General features: G+C 43.9%; 1 protein-coding gene across 7 annotated transcripts in view; it reads left to right on the top strand.

Annotated features, from left to right (window-relative positions):
* The window catches only part of LOC121534111 (disks large homolog 1), a 253,752-nt gene that overhangs the window by 4,966 nt on the left and 226,322 nt on the right, over positions 1 to 22,464 (top strand). For 6 of the 7 annotated variants that reach the window (XM_041840572.2, XM_041840573.2, XM_041840574.2 and 3 more), the window contains exon 3: positions 7,437 to 7,612. In XM_041840572.2, coding sequence (XP_041696506.2) covers positions 7,437 to 7,612 — 176 coding nt within the window. Of the gene's footprint in view, positions 1 to 7,436; positions 7,613 to 16,017; positions 16,266 to 22,464 lie in introns of those variants that run through there. The other variant, XM_041840580.2, reaches the window with a different exon arrangement.

Consider the following 22,464-nt stretch of genomic DNA (forward strand, 5'->3'; position numbering starts at 1 on the left):
CAGTGTAATTCCTTCCTGTGGCAGGTTGTAACCTGAGACAGTGATCAATAATCCTGGGCTTTCTCCTTAAGTGTTGTATATCAGAGCCTCTCCTCCTTACCTGGTCTAGGCTCTACCATGGCCTGGAAACATCACACTGACTGGAGGAAGTGCAGGCCAGGGCGTGCCAGGGCAGCTGTGCCCTCTGCAGAATCATGCCTAACTCAGAGCTATATATATAAAATCAAATCAGATTTACGTTGGTGTACGTACGCTAGTGTAGTCTCTGGTGATTGGTCCTGAATCCTTACCAGTCCTGTTTGCACATCTGTAAACCACCACATGCACTGTATTTACCAAGCAGTTAGCCAAGCTAAGCTCCCTAGTGAAAGGCTACACATAGCCAAGTCGTGTGAGTAAGGGCTAAAATGGGTAGTGTACACACGCACATGATGTGAGAGCTAATTGTCACTTAGTTGGTGCAGTTGTTTCAGTGAAGGATCAGATCCAGATCAGATCTGCAGCTCAATCACAGAATGGAACACATGAAGAGTAAAATAAATGTTTGAACTAGATATTAACCTATATTGATAACCGATAACCGATATCCAATAAATAGGATGGAAAAAAGGAAATCTCATGCATATCTGATCATTTGGGGCCGTTCTCATGATGTATCATTATTGTCACAATGTAAGAAATCAACATTTGAACCATATTTCTTGGACAATTACTATTTTGGAACTCATTAAGCTTTGGCTGTATCCAGACTGTCATACCTTCATACGGACCTTGTGCCATACCGGGATATTCAGTAATACCGGCACTGAACACAAAGGGCGCTGTATTCAAACCCCGCTGATACTTTGTAATCCGAAGGTTAGCAATGCTAACAAGTGCATGTAATAATCCCATAGAGAACTATACTGAACAAAAATAGAAAACGCAAAATGCAGCAATTTCAATGATTTTACTGAGTTCCAGTTCATATGAGGGAATCTGTCAATTGAAATCAATTCATTAGGCCCTAATCTATGGATTTCACATGACTGGGAATACAGATATGCTGCACAACAGTGAGTGACTCACAAGGCTCCGGTCTCTTGTCGTTGTGTGCTTGTAAACAAACACCACGTGATGAGTGACTGGGGACTACTGTAAGCTTCATAATAATGTGACCGGTGAAATGAAGAACACAATGTTATCTCCTAAAGTATTGCACAAGTTGACTGCAGGTATTTACTTAAAAAGTACCTACAAATATTCAAATGTATAAAAAAAAACTTATAATAAATAGTTTCAACGGTATTGATAAACCATCGCGTGGCTTTTACCAAATACCCCGGTATACGGTAATAACGGTATACCATACAAGCCTAGATCTCAGTGTGGAAAAATGACACGTTCATTTCCCCGCTGCAAAACAGTATATCGGCGGATATATATCGGTATCGCTAAGCTTTGTCCCCCACAAAAAATCGGAATTGGTATTGGACCCCAAAAAACCATTGGTTGGGCTCTAGTTTGAGCTTTTTCTGTCACTCTGCACCACCTTATTTCGGAGGCAACTTAGCACCCTAATAGGCATTGGCTGTACTTGCATCACCACTATTCACTGCTAGTTTCATTCAGACATGGCTTCAAATACTACCTGGCTTCCTGTTCTTAAAGTGGAACTGAAACGCTCAAATCAACCTACATTGTTTTACATGTTGATGTTAGGTAACCTTGTTGAACGTGATGTTATGAAAATGCTTTCAGAACATAATATTATATATTTTTTTGAGCACATGCTTGGAGAGATGTGGCCGCAGCGCCTAGCACATGCTTGGAGAGATGTAGCTTCAGCCATATTGAAACAACGTCATGGGAATGGTAGAGTGTCCGCACGCCTACTTTACTCATGGCTTTTTGGTTCCCAATCAGAGGCAGCTGTAGCTCGTTGTCTCTGATTGGGGACCATACTTAGGCAGCCTTTTGGCACCAGTCAGTTGTGGGATCTTGTTCCGTGTGAGGTATGTTATTTTGTCTACCTAGGACTTCACGTTTCGGCCGTTTAGCAGAGGAGGCCGCCAGATTAAGGGGGTCATTGGTGCAGAGGGAGCAGAAGGAAAGTGTAGAGGCACGGCGAGAGGAGCTGGTTAGGCAGCAGAAGGAGCGGGGGTTAATGAAGGAACCCAGTCCCGCTCCTCGCACCAATCAAGTGGTGCGTGTCGCCAGTCCGGTCCGGCCCGTTCCTGATTCTCGCACTAAGCCAGTGGTGGGTGTTCCCAGTATGGTTCGGCCCGTTCCTGCTCCTCGCATCAAGCCAGTGGTGCGCATCGCCAGCCCGGTCCGGCCTGTTCCTGTCCCTCGCAACAAGTCAGTGGTGCGCGTCGCCAGCCCGGTCCGGCCTGTTCCTGTCCCTCGCACCAAGCCAGTGGTGCGCGTCGCCAGCCCGGTCCGGCCTGTTCCTGTCTCTCGCACCAAGTCAGTGGTGCGCGTCGCCAGCCCGGCCCGGCCTGTTCCTGCCCCTCGCACCAAGCCAGTGGTGCGCGTCGCCAGCCCAGTCCGGCCCGTTCCTGCTCCCCGCACCAAGCCAGTGGTGCGTGTGTCCAGTCCGGCACGGCCCGTTCCTGCTCCCCGCACCAAGCCAGGGGTGCGCGTCGTCAGCCCAGTCCGGCCCGTTCCTGCTCCCCGCATCAAGCCAGTGGTGCGTGTGTCCAGTCCGGCACGGCCCGTGCCTGTTCCACCGGTGCCTGGTCCAGCTCCGGTCAGCGGCTCCACTCCGGAGCCAGAGCAATCCGCTCCACCGGGGTCCAGTCCAGCTCCGGCCAGCGGCTCCACTCCGGAGCCGGATCCGCCTCCAAGGCGGAATGCCTACCCGGCCCCTACCCTATTAGGTTTATGTGGCGCGGTCGGAGTCCGCACCTTTGGGGGGGGGGGGGGTACTGTCACGCCCTGTCACGGTTATTTGTTGAGTCAGGGTGTGTATATTTCGTGTTGTGTTTATTTCTATGTTTAGTTTCTAGATCGTTGAGATCTATGTTGGCCAGGGTGGTTCCCAATCAGAGGCAGCTGTAGCTCGTTGTCTCTGATTGGGGACCATACTTAGGCAGCCTTTTGGCACCAGTCAGTTGTGGGATCTTGTTCCGTGTGAGGTATGTTATTTTGTCTACCTAGGACTTCACGTTTCGTTTGTTGTTTTGTCGTGTGTTCAGTACGTAAATAAATATGAATACATATCACGCTGCGCCTTGGTCCTTCTCGTTAATGAACGAGCGTGACAGTCCGGTCAAAAACCCGCGCTTTGAGCTCATTCAGCTGTAGGATACATCTAGCTACTGTTACCCAACATTAGTATTTATTTCACCTTTATTTAACCAGGTAAGCCAGTTGAGAACTAGTTCTCATTTACCACTGCGACCTGGCCAAGATAAAGCAAAGCAGAGCGATTAAAAACAACAACAACACAGAGGTACATATGGGGTAAACAAAACGTACAGTCAATAACACAATAGAAAATCTATATACAGTGTGTGCAAATGTAGTAAGTTATGGAGGTAAGGCAATAACTAGGCCATAGTGCAAAATAATTACAATTTAGTATTAACACTGGAGTGATAGATGTGCAGAAGATGATGTGCAAATAGAGATACTGGGGTGCAAATGAGCAAAATAAATAACAATGTAAATAACAGTATGAGGATGAGGTAGTTGGGTGGGCTAATTACAGATGGGCTGTGTACAGGTACAGTGATCGGTAAGCTGCTCTGACAACTGATGCTTTAAGTTAGTGAGGGAGATAAGTGTCTCCAGCTTCAGAGGTTTTTGCAGTTCGTTCCAGTCATTGGCAGCAGAGAACTGGAAGGAATGGCGGCCAAAGGAGGTGTTGGCTTTGGGGATGACCAGTGAGATATACCTGCTGGAACGCATATTACGGGTGGGTGTTGCTATGGTGACCAATGAGCTAAGATAAGGCGGGGATTTGCCTAGAAGTGATTAATAGATGACCTGGAGCCAGTGGATTTGGCGACGAATATGTAGTGAGGGCCAGCCAATGAGAGCATACAGGTCACAATGGTGGGTAGTATATGGGGCTTTGGTGACAAAATGGATGGCACTGTGATAGACTACATCCAATTTGCTGAGTAGAGTGCTGGAAATTGTTCTGTAAATGACATCGCCGAAGTCAAGGATCGGTAGGATAGTCAGTTTTACGAGGGCATGTTTAGCAGCATGAGTGAAGGAGGCTTTGTTGCGAAATAGGAAGCCGATTCTAGATTTAACTTTGGATTGGAGATGCTTAATGTGAGTCTGGAAGGAGAGTTTACGGTCTAACCAGACACCTAGGTATTTGTAGTTGTCCACATATTCTAAGTCAGACCCGCCGATAGTGATTCTAGTCGGGCGGGCGGGTGCAAGCAGCGTTCGATTGAAGAGCATGCATTTAGTTTTACTAGCGTTTAAGAGGTCCAGTGATTCAGTGATTCCGGCAGAAAATCCGATATGCTCTGGGTCGATAGCACGCTGTGCAGACTGGCCGATAATTGTCCAGGCTAGAGCTGGCTGGTAGGTAGTGCAGGCCATGGACAGTGGTGAAGACCGCTAACGGTGGCTAATAGCAAGTAGCTAGTTAGTTGGCTAGCTGGCTAGTTTCAGCCATAGGTTCTTGATAATAATAAAGAAATAATAGAATCCGTTCCACATTGGGTGAGGCGGGTTGCAGGAAAGTATATTTAGTTAAAGGATGGAAAGTGAGATAGAGAAATATATACGAAAAAATACAAAAAACTAAATAATAATAATATGCCATTTAGCAGACGCTTTTATCCAAAGCGACTTACAGTCGTGCGTGCATACATTTTTGTGTATGGGTGGTCCCGGGGATCGAACCCACTACCTTGGCGTTACAAGCGCCGTGCTCTACCAGCTGAGCTACAGAGGCTATTTACACGAGGACACAACAGAAAACACAACCGCACTGCATGACATCCACAATAACAATAACAATAACAAAGCAGTTACCTAGCATCGATTAAGCCTGTATAGTTCAGTCAAAAACCCACTTGAACATGTTTGTGGTATAGCTGCGTTAAACATTACAGTAGTTTTGACATTGGCATCGGATCGTACTGTGTTAGCCGAAGTTAGCCTGAAAGCTAGACGCAAACAAGGTTAGTAAGCTAACTGCATGGTAATGCCCACAATAATAAAGTCAAATTTGCAGGCAGATCATGTGCACTATGTATGACACGGTATTCAATATGGTTTGCGGTGAAGGACTACAGATATGCCAAACCTAGGAGAGGCTAGAAACAGCTGGATAGAAAAACGAGTGTTCAGTCAATGCAAGCTAGCTAGCTAGGTGTCTGTTATGAAAGAGTTAGATACATTTTTACATTTTAGTCATTTAGCAGACACTCTTATCCAGAGAGACTTACAGTTAGTGAATACATATTTTTTTATATATACTGGCCCCCCGTGGGAATTGAACCCAAGTGAGCTACATCCCTGCCAGCCATTCCCTCCCCTACCCTGGACGACACTGGGCCAATTGTGCGCCGCCCATGAGTCTCCCGGTCGCGGCCGGCTGCGACAGAGCCTGGATTCGAACCAGGATCTCTAGTGGCACAGTGCCTTAGACCACTGCGCCACTCAGGAGTAGGTTATGTAGGTTACAGACATGTAGGTTTGTTAACAGTGTTCACTCCTATTATATCAATTGCAGTTAGTTGTGAGATTTACCAAATTATGCGTGGTGAAATCAATAGTCCATATTAAAATCCTGCACTGAAGCAAGCTTTTCTGCTAACGTCACTAGCTAGCAAAATATCCATCAATAGCTGATGGTTTTCGACTAGCTGGCTAGCTATGATAGCCCAATTTGCACAGCATACTTTTTGTGGATGAATTTATCATCCATGTCATGTTAACTGGCTAGTCTCTAATCGGATAGCCTTCTAAAAAGGCTCTTATTTTCATATTTTTTATTGTTGTCCAAATGAAAACATTTTCAATGAGGCTTCTAACATGCATTGTAGTCTGAGCTGCCTGTCAGACAAACCATTCAAGTGATGTCATTGTTGACACGTTATCAAGATGGCGGCACACAGTAGTCAGATGAGGCAATTTTCTAAAGTTTTAACAGAAATATGAGTTTTTCAGCAGTTTTAAGGGTAGGAACATGCATCTTTATCACAATTGGTTATCAAAATCACCATAACTTACTAAAATGTTTCAGTTCATCTTTAAGTTTTGTTTTTGCGTCTTTTACTTTCGGTTTTGTACACCAGCTTCAAACAGCTGAAAATACAATATTTCACAGCTCTTTAGAAGGTATAATGATTCTCTACACTATACTTGCTTGTTTTGTCACATAAACAGACATTTTTGCAACCAGGAAATGGCGGAGCGATTTCTGCATAGTGCATCTTTAAATATTCAATGCATTTGAACCCAGGTCTGTTTGGTCCTAGGGATATTTGAAATATTGTATTTGTAAATAAGTATAAAAAAATTATATTGGCTATTTATAGGACGTTTTTTTGAAAATACTTTCAAATACTTCAAATAGAGGTAGCTGATTTGGCCACATTATTTGAAAATACAAAAATACACAAATAATTAGTTTAAATAAAAAACAATTAAATACGTATATATTTGAGCCCAGGTCTAGTTTAATTTCAGTTTACTAGATATCCATGTTGTTAAATTAATCCATGTTTTGTAGTATTTCTGATGTGTCAACGGTCTACCCTCTACGGTCTACACTTTCCAGTAGTTGGTAAAAGTGAAGAGAGGTCTCCGCTCCATTTAGAAATGTCAGGCATGGGTTCTAGTAGTAGGTCTATTTGAAATCTCTCTTTAGCTGTTAAATCCTTAAAGTAAAGGTCATATTGAATGGGAATGAAGATCATAAACATCTGACACGGGTCACAGGGAGGGCTGGGCTTGGCCTTTACGCTACTGGTTCTCTGAACTAATGTCATCAGCCCTTACTCATGTAACATGCTACTGTACATAGCTCAGAGACATCATATCACATGCCTGACATTATGCTGTTACTCTAGACGTACACGAGTGCGGTGGGCATGATAACGTGCATGTAGTACTACAAAAAAAAGGTTAATTAGGCCTATGCGTAACTTATTTTGTTGTCCGACTGGATTTATAGTAAATAAATGTTTTACTTGAGTATGGATAATGTATCAGATAATGTAGCCTCATGAGACATACTCAAACACACTTACTTACATGCTGAGACATACTGAAACACACGTACTTACATGCTGAGACATACTGAAACACACTTACTTACATGCTGAGACATACTGAAACCAGAGACATAATATACCAGTTTGAACATAGTCTGATTTATTGTGTTTTTCTAAGAACCACAACACCCAGCGCTAACAGATTCATCACTCTCCATTCCCCTCATTGACATTTCCCCATTCTCCTCCCTACTCCTCCAGAGATCCAGGAGTTTTATGAAGTGACCTTACAGGATGGCCAGACATGTGTAGAGGCAGCCAAGCCTGCAGAGCCCCCCGCTCCCCCTGTCACCCTGTGGGACTTCTCCAGCCTGCCCTCCCCCTCCACTGCTGTCACCTCTGACACCCTGCCCAGCAGCCTTACGTCCAGCATAGAGGTAAGCATACTGTGATAAGTACTTATAAGCTTTGTTATAAGCACCTTGTATGGTATAAGCCCTGTTTATAATGTCCCAATCTGGCAACCCACTCCGCTAGAACAAATGTGGTATAAAGCCAGCCTGCTGCTCACTGTTCCTATAGGCTCGCTATGGCAACTGGCAACCCCGCTCACTGTTTCCATAGCCATGCTCTATGTGTCTGGCTATGTGCCCAGTCACCATACCTTGCTCTTTGGGTGTTTGTGCTTAGGTTTAAGTCTTGAGTTTGAGTCTCTTTGTGTGTGTGAGAAAATGCTGATCCTCCTGTGGAATGTACACCACAGTAGAGTGGCTTCAGTACTACTGGCTGTCTGTGAGATGAGACGATGTGGCTCAAACGTCACTGCTCCTCTGCACCTCCTGGTCCTCTGTCCTACTACACCCACACAGTGGTTCTACCATAGAAATAGAATCCATAGAAAGGCCTTGGAATCTCTAACCCTGGCATGACTGGTAAACTCATGGATACACTCGCACCTCGCAATGGCTGCCAGTCCACTAGGGCTGACCCCATTTTTAGTCGACTGGTCGATTGTTTGGTCATAGGCTGTTGATCAACAGCGTTTTATTTTTTGCCAAGCGGTCGCAAATGTTATATCTTATTTTTATGGCACATGAGGGCTGCACAAGGCGCATCTCTCTCCCGCCAATTTGTGCGCATTCATAATTTCATGACTTCCTTGTGTGAATTGTTTGCTCTTTGATTGTTAGTGTCTACCAATTCCATTACATATATCACTAGTAGTATGTTTACCGTTCATTCCCATAATTTCTAATCTACAATGTTTGTTTGGTTATGGTAATTTATTTAATTTATGTTAATGCTCTCAATATATAATTATTACAGTCGTTCACCGTTCTCGTGGTCCGAGTGGACACGTTGTTTGCTGAGCTCACTATGCTAGATTTATGAGAAACAAGTTTTGGTTTATTTGATTCCATTTACGAGTTTTGTCAATGTATTCGTTGTCTGATAGTATTTCTGGTTGTCTTAACTCACCACCTCTAATGAGCTGGAACTGAACAGACACCACGTGATAAGTGACTGGGGACTACTGTAAGCTTCATAATAATGTGACAGGTGAAATGAAGAACACCATGTTCTTTATCTCCTAAAGTATTGCACAAGTTGACTGCAGGTATTTTCAAAGTAATTTTTTTGCTTTTCAAAGTAATTTTTTATTCACCTCAAACAGCAAGTAAACAAAGTCTATTTTTACATCCATTGAGAATGACAATAGTTCCTCAATGTATTTGAAAAATCTTTCCAGCTCTCTCCCTTTCGCTAATGACCTAGCCTCGGCGTGAAAGGGAAAAATGTCATACTCTGATCCAGTGGAAACGTCATAAAATACCTGATTACTTCTTATCCCTTGCACAAATAAAGCTGACTGGTGCTGGAAACTGAAAACTACAGTGCCTTGCAAAAGTATTCATCCCCCTTGGCGTTTTTCCTATTTTGTTGCATTACAACCTGTAATTTAAATGGATTTTTATTTGGATTTAATGTAATGGACATACACAAAATAGTGAAGTGAAATGAAAAAAATAACTTGTTTCAGAAATTCTCAAAAATAAATAATGGAAAAGTGGTACGTGCATATGTATTCACCCCCTTTGCTATGAAGCCCCTAAATAAGATCTGGTGCAACCAATTACCTTCAGAAGTCACATAATTAGTTAAATAAAGTCCACCAGTGTGCAATCTAAGTGTCACATGATCTCAGTATTTATACACCTGTTCTGAAAGGTCCCAGAGTCTGCAACACCACTAAGCAAGGGGCACCACCAAGCAAGCGGCACCATGAAGACCAAGGAGCTCTCCAAACAGGTCAGGGACAAAGTTGTGGAGAAGTACAGATTAGGGTTGGGTTATAAAAAATATCCGAAACTTTGAACATCCCACAGAGCACCATTAAATCCATTATGAAAAAATTGAAAGAATATGGCACCACAACAAACCTGCCAAGAGAGAGCCACCCACCAAAACTCACAGACCAGGCAAGGAGGGCATTAATCAGAGAGGCAACAAAGAGACCAAAGATAACCTTGAAGGAGCTGCAAAGCTCCACAGCGGAGATTGGAGTATCTGTCCATAGGACCACTTTAAGCCGTACACTCCACAGAGCTGGGCTTTACGGAAGAGTGGCCAGAAAAAAGCCATTGCTTAAAGAAACAAATAAGCAAACACGTTTGGTGTTCGCCTAAAAGCATGTGGGAGACTCCCCAAACATATGGAAGAAGGTACTCTGGTCAGATGAGACTACAATTGAGCTTTTTGGCCATCAAGGAAAATGCTATGTCTGGCACAAACCCAACACCTCTCATCACCCCGAGAACACCATCCCCACAGTGAAGCATGGTGGTGGCAGCATCATGCCGTGGGGATGTTTTTCATCGGCAGGAACTGGGAAATTGGTCAGAATTGAAGGAATGATGGATGGCGCTAAATACAGGGAAGAATGGGCAAAAATCCCAGCCTTGAAGAATGGGCAAAAATCCCAGTGGATGGATGTGCCAAGTTTATAGAGACATACCCCAAGAGACTTGCAGCTGTAATTGCTGCAAAAGGTGGCTCTACAAAGTATTGACATTGTGGTGGTGAATAGTTATGCACGCTCACGTTTTCTGTTTTTTTGTCAACATGACAAACAAACCTCAATGCGTAGCCAATGTAATGTATAGGATCTTTATTCTTTTCAGTATATTTTCTACCTGCAATGTTTTTATTTGTTTGCTTTATGTAGGCTATTTTTACCTAGTTGGCAATAGAACACAAATACGTTATTATTATGTAAATGAAGCTGTTCCACTAAAAGATGCATATGAAAATCATAACTGGCACGCAGATCGGTAGAAATAGTGAGATAAATTGTAAATTGGCACTCCACGTGAAAACGGTTGCCGACCCCTGGTGTAGCCTATTACAGGCAACTTCAGGAGCAAAATGGCAGAATCTGCGAAGGGCAGCAGGAGCGAGTTGCGGAGGGTTGGGTTGGGAACAGTTTTTTTTTTCTTCTTCTGGTTATCTTGATCTCTGGCACCCTCTTGAGTAATTTATGTGCCTTAATTATTTCATCAAACAGTGTGCTTAAAGCATCAGATAATCTCAGTGCATATAGTTGATTTTATTAAAACACGTGTGGCTATATATGGAAAAATGCACGTTTTTAAAATGTCAACCAATTGATTGGTCGAAAGAACAGACAATTCTCAGTCGACCAAGAGATGACATCATTGACTTGAAAAGGGAGGCCTGTTCTATGGATTCTATTTCTATGGTTTCTACCATACAGCTGCTATGCATTCCTGTCCTGTCTCTGTCTGTCGGTCTGTCTGTCTGGCACTCATACCTCCATAGGAGCCATAGGAAGCTTCCTCCTGACAGGTGTCCTGTCCTGTCCTCCCATCATCCCATCTTGACTTCTCAGCAAGTGTGTTACCTTTTTCCCTAATAATGAACATTTTGTATTGAGAGAGAAATGGGGTTATAGCCATAGATATAGCACCCTGACATTATGCTCTGTGGTTATATCTGTTCATCTTTGTGTGGCATCAAAATAGTTATGCACAACTATTAAATGCTTGGCAGAAATGTAATTGTGTATTCATGCCTGATATCAAATGGTCAGTTTATGTGTTCTGTGTTGCTGATTTTGAATTCATTGATATATTATTTTAACCATATGTGCTGAAGCCTTCAAGTTACTGAGTTGGAAAATGATTTGCAGTCACCACCAGTGTCACCCAGTGCTGCTAAGCTCGGTAATAATCCATATTCTCAGATTTGATATTGCAATGGGGTTATCCCTGTTTGTTTGTTTGTTTGTTTAAGCAGGGGGTAATATTTATCTGTAAGACCTTTTTAGTTAAAGTTTAGGCTACGTTTTAAAGGATAGCTTTTCATGGCAACGTCTTTGTTGAAATGAATTGATTGTCTCTCTCTCCCCTCCCCTCCTCCCCTCCTCCTCCCTGTGAATAACATGGCCTTGGTAGGACTCCCCCCTCCTAACAGAAATACTCCTTGTGCTAGGAAAATCTTTTTCTGCCGAGTTCAGGCACGTAAGTACTCTGTTTAGACGAGGTGTGTTCTGTTCTGTCACTCCATGCCTATCTACAGTGCCTTCGGAAACTATTCAGACCCCTTCCCTTTTTCCACATTTTGTTAGGTTACAGCCTTATTCTAAAATGGATTAAATGAACGTTTTCCCTCATCAATCTACACACAAAACCCCATAATGACAAAGTGAAAACAGGCTTTTAGAATATTTTGCAAATGTATTAAAATAACAAAACAGAAATACCTTATTTACATAAGTATTCAGACCCTTTGCTATGAGACTCGAAATTGAGCTCAGGTGCATCCTGTTTCCATTGATCATCTTTGAGGTGTTTCTACAACTTGATTGGAGTCCACCTGTGGTAAATTAAATTGATTGGACATGATTTGGAAAGGCACACACCTGTCTATATAAGGTCCCACAGTTATCAGTGCATGTCAGAGCAAAAACCAAGCCATGAGGCTGAAGGAATTGTCTGTAGAGTACCGAGACAGGATTGTGTCGAGGCACAGATCTGGGGAAGGGTACCAAACATTTTCTGAAGCATTGAAGGTCCCCAAGAACACAGTGACCTCCATCATTCTTAAATGGAAGAAGTTTGGCACCACCAAGACTCTTCCTAGAGCTGGCCGCCCGGCCAAACTGAGTAATCGGAGGAGAAGGGTCTTGGTCAGGGAGGTGACCAAGAACCTGATGTTCACTCTGACAGAGCTCCAGAGTTCCTCTGTGGAGATGGGAGAACCTTCCAGACGGACAACCATCTCGGCAGCACTCTACCAATCAGGCCTTTATGGTAGAGTGGCCATATGGTGGCCACTCCTCAGTAAAAGGCACATGACCGCCCGCTTGGAGTTTGCCAAAAGTCATCTAAAGGACTCTCAGACCATGAGAAACAAGATTCTCTGGTCTGATGAAACGAAGATTGAACTGTTTGGCCTGAATGCCAAGCGTCACGTCTGGAGGAAACCTGGCACCATCCCTACGGTGAAGCATGGTGGTAGCAGGATCATGTTGTGGGGATGTTTTTCAGTGGCAGGGACTGGGAGACTAGTCAGGATAAAGGGAAAAAATATGAATGGAGCAAAGTACAGAGAGATACAGTGCCATGCAAAAGTATTCATCCCCCTTGGCATTTTCCTATTTTGTTAAATTGATTTTTATTTGGATTTCATGTAATGGACATACACAAAATAGTCCAAATTGGTGAAGTGAAATGAATGAAAAAAATAACTTGTTTCAAAAAAATAAATAACGGAGAAGTGGTGCGTGCATATGTATTCACCCCCTTTGCTATGAAGCCCCTGAATAAGATCTGGTGCACTACATTACCTTCAGAAGTCACATAATTAGTTAAATAAAGTCCACCTGTGTGCAATCTTTTGTCACATGATCTATCACATGATCTCAGTATATATACACCTGTTCTGAAAGGCCCCAGAGTCTGCAACACCACTAAGCAAGGAGCACCACCAAGCAAGCGACACCATGAAGACCAAGGAGCTCTCCAAACAGGTCAGGGACAAAGTTGTGGAGAAGTACAGATCAGGGTTGGGTTATAAAAAAATATCAGAAACTTTGAACATCCCACGGAGCACCATTAAATCCATTATCAAAAAATGGAAAGAATATGGCACCACAACAAACCTGCCAAGAGAGGGCCGCCCACCAAAACTCACAGACCAGGCAAGGAGGGCATTAATCAGAGAGGCAACAAAGAGACCAAAGATAACCATGAAGGAGCTGCAAAGCTCCACAGCGGAGATTGGAGTATCTGTCCATAGGACCACTTTAAGCCGTACACTCCACAGAGCTGGGCTTTACGGAAGACTGGCCATTAATAAGACATTGCTTAAAGAAAAAAATGGTATTCGCCAAAAGGCATGTGGGAGACTCCCCAAACATATGGAAGAAGGTACTCTGGTCAGATGAGACTAAAATTGAGCCTTTTGGCCATTAAGGAAAATGCTCTGTCTGGCGCAAACCCAACACCTCTCATCACCCTGAGAACACCATCCCCATAGTGAATCATGGTGGTGGCAGCATCATGCTGTGGGGATGTTTTTCATCGGCAGGGACTGGGAAACTGGTCAGAATTGAAGGAATGATGGACGGCGCTAAATACAGGGAAATTCTTGAGGGAAACCTGTTTCAGTCTTCCAGAGATTTGAGACTGGGACGAAGGTTCACCTTCCAGCAGGACAATGACCCTAAGCATACAGCTAAAACAACACTCGAGTGGTTTAAGGGGAAACATTTAAAAGTCTTGGAATGGCCTAGTCAAAGCCCAGACCTAAATCTAATTGAGAATCTGTGGTATGACTTAGATTGCTGTGCACCAGCGGAACCCATCCAACTTGAAGGAGCTGGAGCAGTTTTGCCTTGAAGAATGGGCAAAAATCCCAGTGGCTAGATGTGCCAAGCTTATAGAGACATACCCCAAGATACTTGCAGCTGTAGTTGCTGCAAAGGTGGCTCAAGTTTTCAGTTTTCTTGTCTTATTTCTTGTTTGTTTCACAATAAAAAATGTTTTGCATCTTCAAAGTGGTAGGCCTGTTGTGTAAATCAAATTATACAAACCCCCCAAAAATCCATTTTAATTCCAGGTTGTAAGGCAACAAAATAGGAAAAATGCCAATGGGGGTGAATACTTTCGCAAGCCACTGTACTTGATGAAAACCTGCTCCAGAGCACTCAGGGCCTCAGACTGGGGCGAATGTTCACCTTACAACAGGACAACGACCCTAAGCACACAGCCAAGACAACGCAGGAGTGGCTTCGGGACAAGTCTCTGAATGTCCTTGAATGGCCCAGCCAGAGCCCGGACTTGAACCCGATCGACCATCTCTGGCGAGACCTGAAAATAGCTGTGCAGCGACGCTCCCCATCCAACCTGACAGAGCTTGAGAGGATCTGAAGAGAAGAATGGGAGAAACTCCCCAAATACAGGTGTGCTGAGCTTGTAGCGTCATACCCAAGAAGGCTCAAGGCTGTAATCGCTGTCAAAGGTGCTTCAACAAAGTACTGAGTAAAGGGTCTGAATACTTATGTAAATGTAATATTTCAGTTTTTAATTTTTTATACATTTGCAAACATTTCTAAAAATCAGTTTTTGCTTTGTCATTATGGGGTATTGTGTGTAGGTGGATGAGTGAAAAAGTCAATGTAATCCATTTTAGAATAAGGCTGTAACGTATCAAAATGTGGAAAAAGGTAAGGGGTCTGAATACTTTCCGAATGCGCTGTATCTGCCTCATGGCATGATGTCCACCAGTCACACACTGGACTCTGATTTCATGTAGATTTCATATATGGCTGGTACCATTTCACTCCTTAGCCTAGGTCCCCGAAATGTCATTGCCCCATTAATTCACCCTTACCCAGGCCACACCAGACTTGGTGCCTCTAATAACCTGAAATCTTTTAAATGTTCATTACTTAGCACATCTCTTACTTCTAGTAGAGAAGAGGTCGCCACACTTGCTGCAAATGAGTTCCCCTCCAAGGCAATTCTGTGCTTTTAAATCATATATCAGCGTTAGTCAGCATGTGTCCTAGTTTTCTTTCTGTGGCTGTTGTGTTAGTTTTGTTGTTAGGGTTTTGCGAGTGAGGGAGAGTGAGTAGATTGAGGCAGTTAGGAGTCTGTCCACTCTGGTCCGTGCCTTAGGGAAGTCATTTGACGGCTCCATGCTCCACAGAACACCATCTGAGATCCAGACTGTTGGAATATTCATGTGTTCAACCCCCCCCCCCTGAAGGTCACTGGGTCTCTAATGTTTTGGTTCACAAATGTTTACATGCTGACATCCTCTGTTTTTATTTCAGTATTGAGATCTGGGAGCTTTCCATACGTTTAGTTGATGGGAAACGTATATAGAGAATATTATGTTTTACAGAATATTACATGGGAAATGAGCAACATTTCAAATATATCTATATTTCAAATGTGTGATTGATGAGTGAGTTTCATTGTAATAGATTCAATTGAGGGATGATTTTCTCCCAACCAGACAGGTTGTAAAGCTGCCCGTTATGATAAAAGCATGCCTTGATTAGCACAGTTTTAGACCAGCAGCAGCCCTGATAATTTTCCTCTAAATAATGAGACTGTAGGGGTTAAGAAGACACCAGCGTCCTACACTCTACACATCATCCTACCCTACTGTGGGTTACTGTAGCCCACGTGGCTCTCTCTGACTACCAGCGCTGAAATGGTGTGAGGGTGGGAGCGCAATGCTCCTGTGAGCGCGCCAGCCTATCGTGCGCGTCGGTAGCTACTTGAGCTGCTATTATCAGTGGAAGCGAATGGAGCATCCTCTTTATCCTGCCCGCCCCTCCGTTAACCTGCGAAACAAAGGATGCTGACCTCACCATGGAATGACTTTGACTCACCGAGGCGGTGTGTGCTGTGCTGACTACACGCGTTCAGGGGGGGTAGTTGTGTGGTCGTAAGGCGCCCGAGGTGTGCTGGAGGATCATTATGAGATGCTGAGCGGTCCGGGGCTGCTGCAGTGTTCGGAAGAATGGACTGCCTATGCATTGTTACCACCAAGGTAAGCACGCTGGAGTTGCATGTCCGTCCGTAGTTGACCAGATGCGCACAGAGAGAGCGCACCGTTGATTTGAAGGAGTGGATATTTTTTTCCAGTTGGCATGCTTCATGATAAATGTATTAACCATCACAAGCCAGCTTAATCAGATGTGTCACAGCTTAAGTACATTTTTGATGATCTTGATATTAGATTTATACATAAATACACAGGTGCTCAATTAGCCCAATGACGTGTTTATTGTAGGTAACAGGACTGGCAGTTAATCTGATACCTATTTACTGTAGGCTGCTTACCAGGGTTTTCTAAGTACGGTATTTGTTTGCTTTAACAAAGTTGGGAATACTGCATAACACCAACAGCGCCTGCTTGAAAGTTATTGGACTTTGAATGATTTCATTACAGGATTCTCATGATGCTGATTAGCCAGAGTAGCCTATATAGCATATCTGAGGGGAGATTATTCAAACGATTTGTTTGATAAAGTTAGACATTTATAATAATAACTCCCAGATAGATTACATGAAAAAGGGTGTTTGGTGAATAGTCCCCGCTGGGGTTTGCTTTGCCAAGGTCATTTTAAACAGGTCTACATATTTTTTTGTTTGTTCACGAGTAAATAATCTCATACAGTTAATTTAGAGAATTTGTTTGTCACAGAGATATACTGTACATACGTACATGCATTTATCTTTTCTATTCAGTGCCTACTGTTTGCTGTCTGACCCCTATCCTGAGGTGGCGACCCCCTGCCCCTTCCTTCACCCCTGCCTTCCTACGTTACAGTAGCTCACGTTTACTGTTATTTCTACATCAGATCAATGTTTGTAGCTCTGCCTCTGCCTCTCTGACTGATGCTGATATTGGGTTGGTGGCTCAGCAGTCCCTTCAAAGGGCTGGGTGGTCCCAGGGTGTGTATGAATACTTTATTAGACTGGCTAGCAGCGGGGGCCATCTCCTCCCCAGCACTCATAAGTCTTCCCCAGCCCTGCCCTGCATGAGTAAGGCCATCCAGGCCCACAACCACTGAGGCTCTGTGGCCCAGTTCAACTGGATCAGAAATAACTTTTTTTCTAAATCACTTTATACATGGTTACTAGAACAGGAATATGGTCGGCAGTGTCGGCCGCTGATTGGTCGAACACCCGGGGTATTCAGCATGACAAAGCAGGATGACAGGAATGTTATGCCAGGTTTTCAAACTACCAGTAGTTTCTTTGGGAAAATACTGTATATGAAGTGGTCTGTGCGTTTGAACAAAAGCATAAATACACCTATTTCACTTTTGCATGTAAAATATGTCATCACCACTGCTGCACATGATGACACTGTTTTGAACAGATTACCAAGTATTTAGAACGAGCAGCCAGCTCACGAGCGAGTGCACCAGTGACAAGCACAGGGAGAACGCTACAATCACAGATGCGACAAGTGAAAACACATGATCTAACTGGGGTTAGCTAGCATAATGCCACAAAGCATGAGGATCTACCCAGTTAACTTTAATTCTGAAATAACATAATATTTCTGAGTTTAAGATATTAGATCAGAGATAGACTTGAAATTGGCATGCGAGCTAGCAAACTACCCCTAGCTAGCTAGCTAGCTGCTTATCAAAAAAAAAAAAAAAAAACTATTTCTGAATGTTTCAAAAAATTACACTGTAGCTGGCTAATTAATGTGATCGTGCTTTGTGATACACCCATTTGCTTTGTCCACACAACATGTTTTACAGTCCACTAGCAAAAATCTGCTGAACGGCAGGGGAAACAAAATATGGGCAGCCACAGAGCCATGCTTTTTTTCCCCCGTCCTACCAGGTCCGTGAGAAGGTTCTAGGTGGTGAATCCCGCTGGTCCTTCCACTGTTGTTGGATGTCCGGTTTATAAGGTCCCAGGCTCCCAACGACTGTTAGGATTATTTATTTACAATTTTATTGCAATTTGGTCTTCAGCGCCATCTGTTGACTACCTAAGAGCAGATCCGGAAGACCTGGGCACTCATTTCAGCGCCCGAGGATGGTCCATTGACTTAGTGCTGTGACCTGAAACTCTTACACACATAGCAAGCAATGTAAAAGCTTGCAATGCAATCCAACCACTGGGTCGGCAGGCCCTGGCGCCCATTGCTGCTGCTGGCAGAGTAGTAGGTAACTAAACAGCTTGTTTTAACTATATATTTTTGAAAGAGTATAATGTACACACATTTACTGCATGTTTATGAGTATTTTAAACATAATTATATAATATAATATATATTTTTTAAATAATAAATATTGTTCTTATTTTTGACTAATCATAAGTGGGGCGCCGCCCCTGATGCCCTAATGGATGGGCCGTCACTGACGGTCGGACACCCTTTCACAGCTAGAAAAAACAGGGGTTTTGACTTGTGGTCATGTACCCTGAACGTCTACCTGGTCAGAGTAGATGAAGATGAAGGCTTCCGCCTCCTGTTCTAGAGTCTGGTTCCTCTCTGTGTTTCTTCCTATCTGTGGAGTTGATCCATTCCACTGTGTTTCTTCCTATCTGGGGAGTTGATCCATTCCACTGTGTTTCTTCCTATCTGGGGAGCTGATCCATTCCACTGGGTTTCTTCCTATCTGGGGAGTTGATCCATTCCACTATGTTTCTTCCTATCTGGGGAGTTGATCCATTCCACTGTGTTTCTTCCTATCTGGGGAGTTGATCCATTCCACTGTGTTTCTTCCTATCTGGGGAGTTGATCCATTCCACTGTGTTTCTTCCTATCTGGGGAGTTGATCCATTCCACTGTGTTTCTTCCTATCTGGGGAGTTGATCCATTCCACTGTCATCTTGTCTTGCTCTTCTGACATTAAGGCCCAAGGGCTATAAATGAGGCCCAAGGGCTATAAATGAGGCCCAGGGGCTATAAATGAGGACCAGGGGCTATAGATGAGGCCCAAGGGCTATAGATGAGGTCCAGGGGCTATAAATGAGGACCAGGGGCTATAAATGAGGCCCAAGGGCTATAGATGAGGTCCAGGGGCTATAAATGAGGACCAGGGGCTATAAATGAGGCCCGGGACTCTGCACTTAGTGTTGAAATGCATTTGTAAAAAGTGATATACAAATAAAATTTGATGCATTTATGTATCTGGTATAATTGGGTGTAATAAACACAACGGATCACATTTGTCATTACAGGAGATAATCTTTCTGAAAGAAACCCAAGATGGTTAATTGAGGTGTGACGTAAGTACAGTAACAGTCCACCTATGTGTAGCATACCCACTCCAATGTGTTGCTCCTGAGGCAGTCTTCTGGCTGGTTACTCCATCCATGCTTCTGTTGAATGGGCGATACAGAGACCGACAGAGAGCTGAGTGGGAGGACTGTGTTGAGTCAATCTGTCAGGCAGTACAGTGCGGTACAGCCAGTGGGCAGACGCAGGCACCGTTACTCAGGGAACACTATATGAAAGGCGGCTTGGATGGCTGTTGATTCACACTGCTCTCTCTCCTCTCCATTACGCTATGCAGGCCAGACAGCATGGGTCCCCAACCCCACACACTGAATAACAAACGAATGTACATGTTTAGCCCACAGCCAGCGCACAGCAGTAAATTAGATGGGAGTGGGCAGGACTGCCTTGTTTTACATGAATGTAGTGAATCAGCTCTGTGTATAGACCTGCTTCTGTCTCTTTATGTACCAATGTTCACACGGTCGTTATATCCAGTACTTTCTTCATGCACTACAGTACACCAAACAGTAGTTAGACTTTTTAAACTCCTAGTTTTACAAACATTTTAAACTACTGAACGTTATTGGTTAATTGTGTTGTTGTACAGCCGACGCTCACCTGGTCAGTTCTAATTATTTATTTGAACACAAACATCTCCAAGACTACATCTCTTGAGACTAGTTAGACAAAAAAAAAAAAGACTCCTAATTAGCCTCAGTAGGGAAAGTGTGCTACAAAATAATCTCTGTGTCATTCTGGTGCCTTGGCCCGTGTGCGGTGCGTGATCCAGTCATCTTCGTGATCCGAGGTGAACTGGACAACATCTGGACCCCCTCTGCTCTGTTCTGCCCTGGAGGAGAACTCACTCACCCCTGCTCTGCCCTGCTCTGCTCTGCTCTGAAGGAACTCTCTCTCTCTCTCTCTTCTGGAACTCCAAGGCTGTGTCCGAAGTGCTACCCTATTCCCTATATAGTGCACTACTTTTGACCGTCAAAGGGTGCCATTTCGGACGCACTCCATCCTCCATCCTGATTCTGACCTTCCCCAGAAAGATAAACAGCCTCCTCTCAGAGGAGACAGGATATTATTGTCACTATCATATCTGGCCACGCTAGAAAGGATGAAACTATGGCAACTTCTGACCATATCATTTAAAATTTGACTATTGGCGCTAATCTTATCCTTATCCTAACCTCACCCCAACCTTGTCCCTGGGTCTCGGTTAAGAACAGAAATTGCTCATGTAGCTGAAACAGCCGTATCATCATTCTTTCTAGCTTGGTCGTCTATTGTAGGGACTACCACAGGATGGCTGGAGTCAGGAGACTATGAGAGAGAAATCTCTCCTAGGAAGACAAAAGGTTGTCTGACAATAACCTGTGTAGCTCAGTTGGTAATGGCGCTTGCAACGCCAGGATAGTGGGTTCAATATCCGGGCACCACCCGTATGTAAAATGTATGCACGCGTGACTGTAAGTCGTTTTTTGTATAAAAGTATCTGCTAAATAGCATATGTTGATATAATATTATCACAGTATGGCAGGAGTCTGGAGGAGACTAGGAGAGAGAGAGAGATCTCAATGACATTGACTGCAGCGCTGTAGAGTTATGCCTTTCTATTTTATATACTCAGTTTACCGAGTTTGGGACTTAGCTCTCAAGGACAATGAGGAGTCGTGTGAATGAATGGCTGGAAGACTATTGTTCTTTAACTTATATGACAGTTCAGTTGTTGACCACTTTTCATTCTGTTATCAGTCGTTTATCACTCAGTGGGAGGTCAGTTGATCTGCCTACAGACAGAGCCCTTTAATAACTTCCTGTCCGCCTGTGTGTCTGTGCAGTCTCTGTCTGTCGTTGACCAATGGGACAGCTGCAATCCATCTCCACAGCCAGCTCGTTAAGCTGATTCTGGAGTCATGAGAACCCAACCACCGGGCTGAAGGAACAAGCAGATAGTGGCAGGGACCAGGGACCACTGGGCTGAAGGGACAAACAGGTGTGTAATTCGAACCCTGGCTGCCCCAGCTCATCCCTCAAGATCAGCCACTTCAATAATCTACCTCTGACACACAGACAGGCAGACAGGCAGACAGACAGGACAATCTTAGCTCATCCATTATCCAATAACAGGCCTCCCCTGATAAAACACTTCCTTTACAGTAAGGTAAAAACCTAGAGATCTGTAAGGAGCGTGCGTGCGTGCGTGCGTGTGTGTGTGTGTGTGTGTGTGTGTGTGTGTGCGTGCGTGATGTCAATGTGCTTCCTGTGAACTTACGTGACTCCACAGCACCTGCAGTCAAGGAAAGAAACTGTGCTCTCTCTTCTCGACTGCAGTGTTTCTCAATCACTTCCTCTGGGAATTCCAGTCGGTTCACATTTCTGTTCCATTCCACCACTAGCACACCTGCTGTTGAACTTTTCAGCATATCATCAAGCCGTTGAATCAGGAGGAGAACAAACAATAAGACGCTCTGAGAAAGGCTCTAGTGTATCTCCCCCTGCTGCATATGACAGCTTGTGTGGCAGGGGACTGCCTCGTCTATAATAGCTGGGGAAACACTGCACTACAGATGCACTACTGCTGAGTGTCCTGGGCCAACATCCTCTGCTGATGAGAGTTCTTCTCAGACACGCTGAACCCCAATTAGCCTAGAGATAATGCTGACAGCTCCTAGTCTTAGGAGATCAGGCTATTGTGAGTTTGACTTTTATTTTGGCCACAGGGTTTGCTATTTTTAGGATGGGTCAAGCCTAAAAGAAACCTGGGCAGCATTGTTGTGACGCGGTCGTTAAGGACATTTATCGAATAGTAACGTTGAGGGACTGATTTGATTTATTGATTAGTAATGTTGAGGGACTGATTGATTTATTGATTAGTAACGTTGAGGGACTGATTTGATTAGATTAGTAATGTTGAGGGACTGATTTTATTGAATAGTAAGGTTGAGGGACTGATTTATTAAATAGTAAGGTTGAGGGACTGATTTATTGA

Source organism: Coregonus clupeaformis, chromosome 20, assembly GCF_020615455.1.
Source record: "Coregonus clupeaformis isolate EN_2021a chromosome 20, ASM2061545v1, whole genome shotgun sequence".
NCBI lineage: Eukaryota > Metazoa > Chordata > Actinopteri > Salmoniformes > Salmonidae > Coregonus > Coregonus clupeaformis.